Below are 12,957 nucleotides of genomic sequence, written 5' to 3' on the forward strand. Positions count from 1 at the left end.
CTGTACAAGATTGACATTTATGATATTTTCGATTTTTCGGTATAGGCGCACGCCTTCATATAGCCCCCACAGAATGCTACTTACTGATTTTCGGTATTTTGAAGGTTGTGGCCTCAATATTCCTCCGAAAAGGATTAAATTTGGTATTTCATCTTTCGTTGGTGGTATAAAACTTTTAATATAGACCCCATAGAACGGTACCTCCCGATTTTCGGTATTTTTAAGGTTATGACTACAATAATACATCGAAATGGCTGAAATTTGGTATTTAGTCTTCACTGGGGGCATTCAACTTTTCCCTGTAAAGATGTCGGTATATGTCCACGCCTTAATATTGCCCCCATAGAAATGTACCTCCCGTTTTTCTATATTTTTAAGGTTGTGGCTTCAATATTCTATCGAAATGGCTGAAATTTGGTATTTAGTCTTTATTGGGGGTATTTAAACGCCGCGCGTTGGGGCAAGATTGTAAAAAGCGAGTCTTAATTGAAAAATTGAAACACAAATTTTTGATAATCTGTTTTGACAGGGTTAACGAGTACAAAATTCTACCACACTAGCCAAAATAGCAAAGTCGTATGTTGTTTACTTTTCGTGAAGCACAGTGTTAAATTTGAACATATTTTTAAAATTTAAGAAACATGTGAAAATTTCTTAAATTTTGCTGCTTTTAAATCGCCATAACGCAGTTTTTGCTACATAAACTTGGCTATTTCAAACAGAGGCAATTCTTAATATTTTTGAAAAAAAAAAATGTACTGAAAAAGTCTTGTAGAAATGTGTTTAAAAAATTCGTCAAAATGTGTCCAGATTTTGCATAATTTTGAAATGTATTGGAGTATAACAAAAAAAGGTGTCGAGAAGGTCGTGAGAATTTTTTTTTTGTATTTTGCTCTTGATTGTTGTCTTTGATATTGCGCAAACAAAACTTGCGTCTTGCTTGCGCATTTTGAGTTATGTCAAAATTGGTGGAAATAGCCGTGGGTCAAATTTTTGCATTTTGGGGGTTTGTCTTCATTTTCCCTGTTATTGTTGTACAGTACGAGGGCAGTTCGGAAACTTCTTAGCATAGCACAAAAAGCGCGGTATAAACAGAAAAAAGTTAAGTGTTTTGGAAACTTTCATCTCTGTTATGAACACATGTTAAATTTTGTTTCGATCTGGCAACTCCTTCATATAGAAACAGGTGTTCAAAAAAGACGCATCAGATGGAAAAATTAGAAATGCGTGATGTCATTAAATATTTACATAAAAAAGGTTTATCGGGACAAGAAATTCATAATGATATGGTGAATGTGTTAGGTGAAAGTGCTCCTTCATATGTAAAAAAAGGGTTGCTGAATTTAAACGTGGTCGCACAAGCATTAAAGATGAACGACGTAGAGGACGTCCTAAACAGCAACAACAACAGAAATTGTAGCCAAAGTGCATGATATGGTATTAAATGATCGACGAATAAAAGTGATTGAAATTGCTAATATCATGGGCATCTCAAATGATCGAGTCCATTTAATTTTGCATGAAGAACTACAGATGGAAAAGCTTTCTGCAAGATGGGTGCCGCATTTGTTAACAGTCGATCAAAAACGCATAAGAATGAACATTTCTCAAGCTTGTTTGGATCGTTTTAAGCGAAATAAAATGGATTTTAAGCGTCGTTTCATAACTGTTGATGAGACATGGATCCACCACTATACTTCAGAGACAAAAGAACAATCCAAACAATGGACTGAAGCTGGAGGAAGTGCCCCAAAGAAGGCAAAAACAATTCAATCGGCAGGTAAGGTTATGGCAACGGTTTTTTGGGACTTCAAAGGTATTTTATTGATTGACTATCTGCAAAAGGCTAAAACAATAAATTCAGAGTACTATTGCAACCTTTTGGATCAATTAAATGTACAAATTCGAGAAAAACGTCCTGGCTTACAACACAAAAAAATAATTTTTCATCAAGACAACGCACCAGCGCACAAGAGTGTTTTAACAATGGCTAAAATCAACGAATTGAAGTACGAGTTGCTTGACCACCCACCTTATTCTCCTGATTTAGCTCCCAGTGACTTTTACTAAATCTAAAAAAATTCCTTGCTGGCAAGCGTTTTACCTCAAATGAAGATGCAATTACAGTTGTAAACCACTATTTTGAAGATCTTGAGGAAAACTATTTTTATCAAGGGATAGAATTGCTAGAAAAGCGTTGGACTAAGCGTATTGAAGTTTCAGGAGATTATATTGAAAAATACAAATAGTTTTGAAAAACTAACTATTCTCTTTCATTGATAGGCTAAGAAGTTTCCGAACCGCCCTCGTATGTCGTGTTTTGGTTTAATGTCTGTGGTCACCCTACATAAGACAATGTGTGCAGGTCCACCATTATGTTATAGTTACTATATATAATGATTTATATGAAATGATGGCGATGCACAAGGGGTGAAATCGCAAAAAATGGAGATTAATTGAAAAAATTAAATTCGGATTTTGGTATGACTGGTGTTACATGGTAATATGTTACAAAAAAAAAATAAATAAATAATAATAATAAATAAACGATGAGATTTTGTGCATGAAAATATTCTACAAAAATTTTGCTAGGAAAATTTTTTGTAGGGTCTGTCCACTAGGACAAGAAATCGATATTGTCATGTTTTCATTGTCCTTTATCACTTTTAACCGATCCTTTCTCATGAAAACTCTATAATTATGTATTTCATCGAATTTCGTATATGCAACTGATTGTGTAGAAAACTCGCATACACATGAACTATATCTGCTCCTGGCGGACAGATCCGGTTATTTGAATGTCTACATCTAAAGCCCTCATTGAGTATATAATGAATCCTAGAAGAACGATTAACCGTTTGTCAGACTTCTGAGTTATAGCGGGATGAATCTGTCGTTAACCAGCAACGAATTTATGACGCCTAATTCCGAAGCGTAACTATCCGAATTTGATATATAGTTAATAGATTATGCGAAATTTACCGAAATACATTTTTGAGAAAGTAACGGGTAAAACTGATAAAGGACAATGAAAACGTGACAATGTCGATTTCTTGGATATAGGAAACCTACATATAATTTTCGGTGGAACATTTTTGTAGAAAATTCAATTTTGTTTTAGTTTTTGGGTTCAAGAACAAAAAGGACATGGAAGAAACTGAGCTAGGACAGCATATTTGACAGAAAGGTTTCTCATTCCATTTAACTGAAAACATGTCATCTAGAAATGACGAAACAATATCTCCAAACAGAGATATAAAAATATTTTCTCAATGATTGATGGGGGTCAAATAAAAAAAAAATCATTATGTTATGACTCAGAAATTTGAGCTATGGGATCCTTTGTGGTTCTCAATTGGGGCTTTCATTCCCAAAAGGAATTTTCCTCCCCCGGATCTTAACATCCATTTTGTGTCACAGGGTATTCAGTAAGATTTCCCATAGAGATCACAACGTCTTTAATAGAAGACAAGGATGGCTTCTCATAAAAACAAGATGAGAATACCAATAGACCTTTGTGAGAACACCAGTAAGACTTCTGACGAAAGAGGTTAAAGGTCCAATCTTAATTCGATTGTCATAGAACTGAACTTTTGTTTGCAAAAATTTAAAGAATCAATGGGATCAACAAAATGGGATGAATATACTACACTTCAGAGGATAGTAAATATCCTGTGAGTTGTCCTTTAACTTAGTATAATATATAATTTGCATATATATTTTCTTATACCTTTCTTTTAAAATAAATAATGATTTTTAAAAAAAATGTTCTTGTTCCAAATTTAATGTTATATTTCAATAACGTGGAAAAAATTTGCCCGGAGTCGGAGTCGAGTTATTTTTTTCGACTCAGACTCCGACTCCGACTCCAGCAAAATTGCTCGACTCCGACTCGTAGACTCCGACTCCAACTCCGACTCCGACTCCGAAACCCTGTTCAAAAGTGCCCTTTTTAGAATGGAATCGTCAACTTCAGTTAGAAATCTGAGTCTTAGAAAAATATATTTATGGCAAAAGAAGTTTAGAAGCATATTAAAAATTAATTTAAAATGTATATTTTTCCCTATTTTTTGAAAAGTATTTAGAGTTAAAAAAGTAGCGGAATATTTTATATGGAGGTTATTCCAAAACGAGAATATATAGAGATGATGTTTGATAGAAATATTTTCAATCCCTTCAAAATGCACAATTCAAAATTTGAGCTAGTTTAGTTGCGATATATGCATAACATTCGAAAACCCCCAAATTTAATTGTTCCTCCATATGGGGCCTATACCAAAACATTGACCTATATTGACAAATGTTCACACTGTGAATTCTGAGGCATTCAGAACTATAAATCCTAATTTACAGAAAAATGTACTAAAAAATGTGCTCAAGACCCTCGAAATACATAAAATCGGGAGATACCGTTGTATGGGAGCTACACTAAAATATTGACCTAACTTAATAATTTTTTGCCAAATATTAGCTTAACCAATAATTTATCATATTAGAAGATTTTGGATTCATCAAATAAGAAATGAAGGCAAAACCGTAAAAACACTTCATAGTTTTTATGGTACCGATTTATGAGGGCTTCGAATATACCTCTCCAATCCCTCAATTTGCACCAAAACTGTGTTCCGTTATATTGATTGAAGTGTAAACATATTTATTTGAAAATTTTGCCTTTTTAGGCGAAAATTATTTTTAGTATCATTTTTTAATTAACTTCTCTTTGGATTCGAGCTTAATGATCAATAATGCAAGTGAAAAAGAAAGCCGACGATACGAACCCACAACCACCACTATGTGACATGACATGTTTCGCCTTGCGTAGAGGCTCCTCTGACATATCCGGGGTTAGACTTCTTTGGGGTGCAAAACTTTCTACCTGAATTTACAGGCAAACCCCCTGTGGAGACGAGTAAGAAAATTTGGATATAGATATAGATAGGGTGCTCATAATATGGAATGAGCTTTTTTCCAAACTGTTAGCATCCGATACTAGCGAAGACGACGAAGATACCACACATTCTATCCCAGAAGATGGTATTTAATATAAAACGTCCTGTCAAGATGAGATAAACAGAGCAATAAACCGGCTGAGAAATTCTAAGCCATAAGCAGCCTCGCATGACAACCCCCTTCAAACAAAAAATTATGCCATACATAGCATTGATACTATCCGTGCTAATGTATGGTTCCACATTGGTACTTGCATATGCAGATAACGCAGCTCTTGATGTGTTACAGAGATCATTTTTTCGAATACAGGACAATATACGTTGATGGTGAATATCGACGCTGTATGAACCACGAGCTGTATCGGCGATACAAGTACATCTGTATAGTTAAAAGTATCGAGATACAACGATTGCGTTGGCTAGGTTATGTGATAAGAATGAGCGATGATGAACCAGATAAGAAGGTGTATAAATACCGGTCACATGGTGGTACACGCAGGACTGGAAATCCAAGGCTTCAATGGATTGTACAATCGGAAGAGAGATCGTAAAGCGCAGTAGTCCAAATTGAAGAAATGAAAAGAAATGGAAATCTTTTCTTAGTATAGTAATATAGTAAGTATAGCTCTGTTCCTTTACGTACAAGAATCTTCAAGTTTTACCACTTTATACTCGAAAATCGTTCATTTACTTCAGACACGATACATTTCAAAAGTAAAGGAACAGACCATATGTTATCATTTTCTTCTAGTCTTTACAGTTTTGTGCCTTTCTCTTGGGCCTTGAGTATGAATAAAACGTATACACCATACATCGTTTATAAAATAAAATATTTATTTTACTATTTTATAGTGTTTCTTATTGTTGGTTTCTTTATACACCACATAATACGTATATAACTTGTTTTTCAATCACAGTACTAAAATTATTTAAATAATATTATTTATTTCCTAAATATTTCTGTTCGCCATACTTCTATGAAATAATTTTATTTAACAAATTGCACATAGTGTTTAACTAAAGCAACATTTTTTGACGCGCATTTTTTATTGATCCGGTGATGATGCCTCCCTCTTTAAACTTATCGCCTCCTGGAGGGTGGGACTCATAGCCAAAGCGGGATTGGCAACAGCAATAATATGACTACCAGCAGCTGATATAACCTGAACATCACCAGATAGGGAGCGTGTTTTGGTTGGCGTCGTACTTAAATCTGCAATAACCCGATTTGTAGTTGACGATGGTGTTGGTGAGCCAATACTCGTCTGTAAATCGACCAGGTTGTTATTGTTGTTGACACAGTCATTGGATTTCAATAGCAACTTGTCCAAGGAACTAACGTTACGATCCTCTTCCGGACCATTGTTCTAAATAAAATAAATAGAAGATTTTAAATTATTATCACAACTACAACAAAAAATATTACAATGTTTATAAATAACTAGCAGACCCCTGTCCGCGTTGCTGACCCTCTCTTCTCTTACGGACTGACGGATTTTTTCGCCCATTGATGCTATCCCATCCTAAAGCGATCTAATTATAAAAGTTAAAAAAATAGTTAAGTCGAAATCTCCCCCATATTGGACTTATGTATATGTTTTAGTTTTTCATGGCTGATGGACCGTTGAACCTCACCATTTAAAGAAATTTGTAAATATACCGTTTTTCTTGCAAGCCGATGCACTCATAAGTTTAGCAAATATAGCAATTATAAAGCAATAGACTCCCGAAATTCGTCTGTAAATATATATCATTTTGAACTACGTGATTTTCCTGAATATTTTCTGAAAATTGCATGAAATTAGGTTCAGTAGTTTTGGAAAAAAAATTAATAAAAAAAGTGACAACGCCTGTCATCAGTTTTCAAGATATAACATATTTAAATTTTGTATTTCAATTTTTATATTTTATATTTTGTATTTCATATTTAATATTTTAAATTTTATATTTTATATTTCAAATTTTATACTTTAAATTTTATATTTTGTATTTTATATTATATATTATATAATATTACTAGGAAAATGCCCGCTACTTCGTATGCGGAAAAGGAATAATATTCAAATAAACAATATTTAATATGGTGAACACTGAAAAATTTTATGTACTAATACCTATTTGAATTGATATTTACTTTCTTTCAAGTACTGTTCGTACACGTTTTGTTCGAATGTCAAAAAAAAAACCTCTACACTTCAACAGCGGCCTACATTTTAAATTTCAGTCCATGTTTTATTAGAACGGTATGGGTATTTTGAAAATTTTATCCACATTTTCCAACCGAATTTAGGAATTTGTGATATCAAAATGTAGAAAACCGATCCATTCCACGGTCAGGCAACATCAAATTTTCGACGGTGGCAAAATATCCCACAGTAATGTTGGCGACATTTCCTGAGTATTTCAGCCATGTAAAACTTTTCTACAAGTGGTGTCGTAAGGCACGCCGTTCGGACTCGGCGATAAACAGTAGGTCCCATATCATTGAGCTAATATGAATCGGGGTGCACTCATTGATATGAGAGAAGTCTCCCTTGGAACAATTATTACATTATTTAGAAACCGAATTCGTGTTAACATAGAAACAATAGTACATTATCCAGAACCTTAGCTCATATCTTACAGTTTTAGCTCTACTTGTTCCCCAATGCCAATGGTATTACATGTAGAAACCTTTCATATATTTAAAGGTGGATTTTAATAAACATTCTGATCCAATCTCAACAGTGATCCTCACAACAACTTTCATTTATCGATTCACTGAATACCAGTGCTTCAATATTTAGTGTTACTTAATACTTCTAGTACATTTATTGTACGACCACTTCTAACAATGAACCTGACAAATAAATAATATACCAGAATTCCACTTCTATTCCTTAGCCCATATCTCAACCCTACACATCAAGAGGGTCTATAATACCCTATTCATAATACCATTAATACTTTTCGTATGAAAGTACGAATTTCAATAACTATCTCCAACAGTAATTCCAAATTTCAGGATTCTACCCTATCCGTCCATCTAAAACTAAATTGTTCCAAATTTAGTACCATTTAGTAATTTTCATAACCATAAATACGAACTTCAAAAACTATCTCAGTCCTACACTCCAACAGTAATCTTAATTTTCAGGATTCCAGCTCTATCCGTTCACCCAAATCTAAATTGTACCAAATTTAGTACCATGTTGTACTTTCCGTACCCATAAGTATGAATTTCCAAAACTACCTCAGTCCTTCACTCCACCAGTAATCTTAATTCCAAACTTCAGGTTTCCTGGTCTATCCAAATCCAAATTTTACCAAATTTAGTACTATTTAGTACTTTCCATACCCATAAGTACGGATTTCCAAAACTACTCTCCAAAAGTAATCTTAATTCAAAATTTCAGCATTCCAGCTCTATCCGTTCACCCAAATTCAAATTGTACCAAATTTAGTACTGTATACAACTTTTCGTACACATAAGTACAAATTTCCAAAACTACCTCAATCCTACACTCCAAAAGTAAATAAATTTAGTACTTTTCGTACCCATAAGTACGAATTTTCAAAATTACCTTAGTCCTTCACTTCATTAGTAATCTTAATTCCAAATTTCAGTTTCTATCCAAATCCAAATTTTACCAAATTTAGTACCATTAAGTACTTTTCGTACACATAAGTATGAATTTCCAAAACTACCCTCATATTTCACGACTGTAATCTATATTTCAAATTTCAGGTTTTCAGCTCTATCCGTTCACCCAAATCCAAATTGTAAAAAATTTAGTACCATTTATTACTTCTCGTACACATAAGTACGAACTTCCAAAATCATTTCCTTATATCAACACCACTTCCCAACCTTGATTCCCATACCAAATTTGAAGATTGTAGCTATATCCGCTCAAAATATATAATTGGTACCATTTAGTAACTTTCAGTACTTTTCGTACACTTATAGGTGGAATTTCCAAAAACCATACCAAAGGGTTCTCTCTATAACTCTACATCAGTGACCCTCGTTCCAAATTTCAGAATTCTAGCTCTTCCCGTTTGCCTAATACCATGGACATCATATTTAGTACGAAATAAGTACGAAATTGCTGGGTTCCAGCTCTATTCATTCAACCAAATCCAAATTGTACCAAATTTAGTACCAATAAGTACTTTTCCTAAACTTAAGTACTAAAACTACCCCATATATCAATCGTACACTTCAACAGTTATCTTAATTCGCAATTTCAAGTTTCCAGTTCTATCCGTTCACCCAAATCCAAGTTGTACAAAATTTAGTACCATTTAGAACTTGTCGTGCATATAAGTACAAATTCCGAAAACTACCCCCATATCGCAATCCTATACTCCGTCAGTAATCTTAATTCCAAATTTCAGGTTTCTAGCTCTATGCGTTCATCCAAATCCAAGTTGTACTAAATGCAGTACTTTTCGTACACATAAGTACGAATTTCCAATACTACCCCTATATCTCAGTCCTATACTCCGTCAGTAATCTTAAATCCAAATTTCAGATTTCCAGCTCTATCCTTTCACCCAAATCCAAATTGTACTAAATTTAGTACCATTTAGTACTTTTCGTACACATGAGTACGAATTTCACAAACCATTTGCTTTTATAAACACCACTTCCCAACCTTCATTTCCATACCAAATTCCAAGTTTCTAGCTAAATCCGTTCAAAATCTACAATTGGTACTAAATTTTAGTACTTTTCGTACACTTAGAGGTCGAATTTCCCAAAACCCTATGGTACGTCTTTCCAACTCTCCATCAGTTGCCCTCATTCCAAATTTCAGAATTCTTGCTCTTCCCGTTTGCCTAAAACAAAGGGTACCATATTTAGTACCTTTTAGTACCCTTATAGGTCGAATTTCCAAAAACCCAGCCTTATCTCACCCCTACACACCGACGGCAACCCACAGTCAAATTTCAGCTATCTAGCTTCAGCGGTTTCGTCTGGGCGATGATATACATATCACTCACTCACTCACTTATCACTAAGCTCTTTTATATATATGGATAATAAATATGTATGTATAATTTTAATAAATCATAGTTTATAAACGGTCAATATGTAGCAAAATGTGATAAGTTGTGGGAAAAATCATCTCAAAACTGCATACTTTTCATAAATATTTATTTAAATATATTTATTATTTATTTATTTAAAGCTTAACCAATTATAGCCCTGTCTAAATATACATTCAAATAACAACAACTCAAAAATCGTCAAGTTCGACGGGGCCGAATTATATCTAAGTCGACCCGAAAACGTAGTTAAAAACGTAAAAATACCCAAAATCGAATGGTACCGTTATATGGTGGCTATAAGAAAACGTGAACCTACCTGAAATCGGGCGGTATCGTTATATTTGGGCTATACCAAAACGTGGATCGATATAGCCCATCTTTAAACTTGATCTAAGTTCAGACCAAAGACACAGCCGCTATCTCTATCTCAACTCATTCGAAAGAAAGCGTGATTACAACAGACGGACGGACGGACATGGCTAAATCGACTTAGAATTTTACGCTGATCTAGAATATATGGGGCTTTGTGAGTGAAATCGGACACTTTTTCAACAAGTGGTTTTTGATTTCCTTTATATTTTGCTGTGGCGATGCTGCTCATCAGAAAAACATTTTAGTATATTTTGCAGATTTTTTGACAAACGGTTCCAGAGATATAGCGGTTTGAAAAAGTCGAATTTAGGGATAGGTAGGTCGGCTTTCAATTAATCGATTAATAGACTTTGTGCAGTGAAAAGTCGAAAAATCGTAGTCGACTTTTGTCTGGAGGGAAAATCGCATAATCGATTATCTTGTGATCGATTTTCGAGTTTGCCCATAGATTGTTGACTTGGCGGTTTTGCATTTTTGAAGCTTGTAATTTAATATGATGATCATATAGTGTTTAGTGGGTTAAATGGATCAAAACTGTTGTGTGAAAATTGGTAAATTTTTTAGTGTAAAGATATATTCCAGGAAAATATGTTAAAACCCCATTTTTTATAAGAGGAACTCTAGACCTTTCTATTGATGCTAATTATGTCGATGTGCGTGGTCAGATAACAGAGTTACATCCCAGTATATACGGGGATCCGCCATTTTTAACCCACTTAGCGCCGAGAATATTTTTGCGAGAAAACTTAAAATTTTATATGAAAATTATATTTTTGAGACTTTTTAAGCAATTTTTAACACATAACTTTTTTCTCTTAAACGTATAGTTTTCCTGCAATAGGGCCTTCTTTTTAAGGTCACGAAAACTTTGAAGGGTACTCTTGCTACATTCCTAAAAAATCCCAGACTTTATATGAATGTAACATTTATGATTATATTTTTATCGCATATTTTAATTTGTCATCAAAAGTGGAAAATTACAAAAAAGTAGATTTTTTGGAATTGCTTGAGTTGTAGGCCAATTGTGTGGAGATGCATAAGTCAAATAAAGCTTTATGAGCATGGAATGACAGATACTATAAGAAAATGCAAAAAAAAAATCCCACAAAAATGTGCGAAAGTATCCAAGTTCTACGTAAATTTTTGCAATCATTTTTGGTGCCGTTTAAACGACCTGTGGCTTTAAGTGGGTGAATTGTGTGTAGTGTAACCATAATCACGCTATAGGTCGCAGTGATACTTCAAATGTGACACATTTTTGCTGGAGGTAAAACGCCTGTTAGACTATACATTTATAACATGTTTACTCGACCTATATTGTACGAAAATTACAACTTAAATCGACTGGATTTGCTAAATCCACCATAGTCTAAAGCGGCCATCGGTAGCGCCTTTACTCGCGAGCAAGGAAAGAGAGTTTCTCTCTCCACTCATACAATGTAACTTATTGAAAAAACATGCACTCACCCTGCCAGCAATTGGAAGTGAGTTTTATCTAATTTTATAAATGAGGATCTTTTTGGTGTCTAATTTTCTGTAAAAATGCGACATTTGTCTAATATACAATAAAAATTGCATTGTTATCCCATTTGTATCGTATCCAGTCACAATTTAGAAAAGAATACGATAGACAAATAACAACAATAACATATGTATCTAAAAATAAATGTAAGCTATCTCATTTATATCCCAATGAAGGATGGAAATTAGATAGACATATCTATTTTCCATCCTTTATTTGGATACAAATTAGACAGCTTACATTTATTTTTAGAATTGTTGTAAGTTGAACAAATAAGACTTTTGTACACAGATGGTTATATACGCAGATGGTGCAATGGTAAGCATGCTCGCTTTGCATTGTGAATGTCCGGGGTTCGATTACCAGGTCAGGCGACATCACATTTTTCAAATGACAAAATTAATATAAGCTACAATTCCTGAAACAATCATAAAAATATAATGAATTAAATTAAATAATAAAAAACCAAAAAGTTAAAAATAACCCAAACAAAGGATTAACGACACAACAACAACAATAAAACAAAACATAAAATAAAAAGGAATTAAATTAAGTTAAAAAGAAAATCAAAATAAAATTTTGTTCTTTTTTATTTATTATTATTTTTATCAAGTTTTTAGCTATATTAATGTTTTATAGTTAAAAAAAAAGATTTGTCATTAAAAAAATGTCGACTGGCCTGGGAATCGAACCCGGGCATTCAGATTGCAAAGCGAGCATGCTTACCACTGCTCCACCGATATTATCGTTTTAATAACTTTCTGAAGTGTCCAATTAGACACTCAAAAAAGTATCTAATGAGTGGAACAGTTCTTCCCGAGAGCTTTATCTTTTTGGATAAGAATGCGACTATCGCATTCGTTTGTGCAATCTAATTGAAGTGACTCATTGGACAATAAACAGATAGCAAATGTTGGTAGGGCAAACAATGAAAACTTTGTTTGCTCAAATTGTTGTTGTTGTCTGCAGATTGGTGCACTGGTCTAAACCCTGCCAACATTTGCTATCTGTTTATTGTCCAATGAGTCACTTCAATTAGATTGCACAAACGAATGCGATAGTCGCATTCTTATCCAA

The 12,957-nt window shown here is 33.7% G+C and overlaps 1 protein-coding gene across 1 annotated transcript in view; it reads right to left on the reverse strand.

Annotated features, from left to right (window-relative positions):
* Positions 1-5,995: 5,995 nt before the first annotated feature.
* The window catches only part of nab (NGFI-A-binding protein homolog), a 30,868-nt gene continuing 23,906 nt past the window's right edge, over positions 5,996-12,957 (reverse strand). Inside the window, exon 6 of the mRNA XM_073985207.1 lies at positions 5,996-6,316. Within this exon, the coding sequence (XP_073841308.1) occupies positions 5,996-6,316 (321 nt within the window). The remainder of the gene's footprint in view (positions 6,317-12,957) is intronic.

The sequence above is a fragment of the Musca autumnalis genome, unplaced genomic scaffold (assembly GCF_047663935.1).
Source record: "Musca autumnalis isolate F117 unplaced genomic scaffold, ASM4766393v1 scaffold_4, whole genome shotgun sequence".
Lineage (NCBI taxonomy): Eukaryota > Metazoa > Arthropoda > Insecta > Diptera > Muscidae > Musca > Musca autumnalis.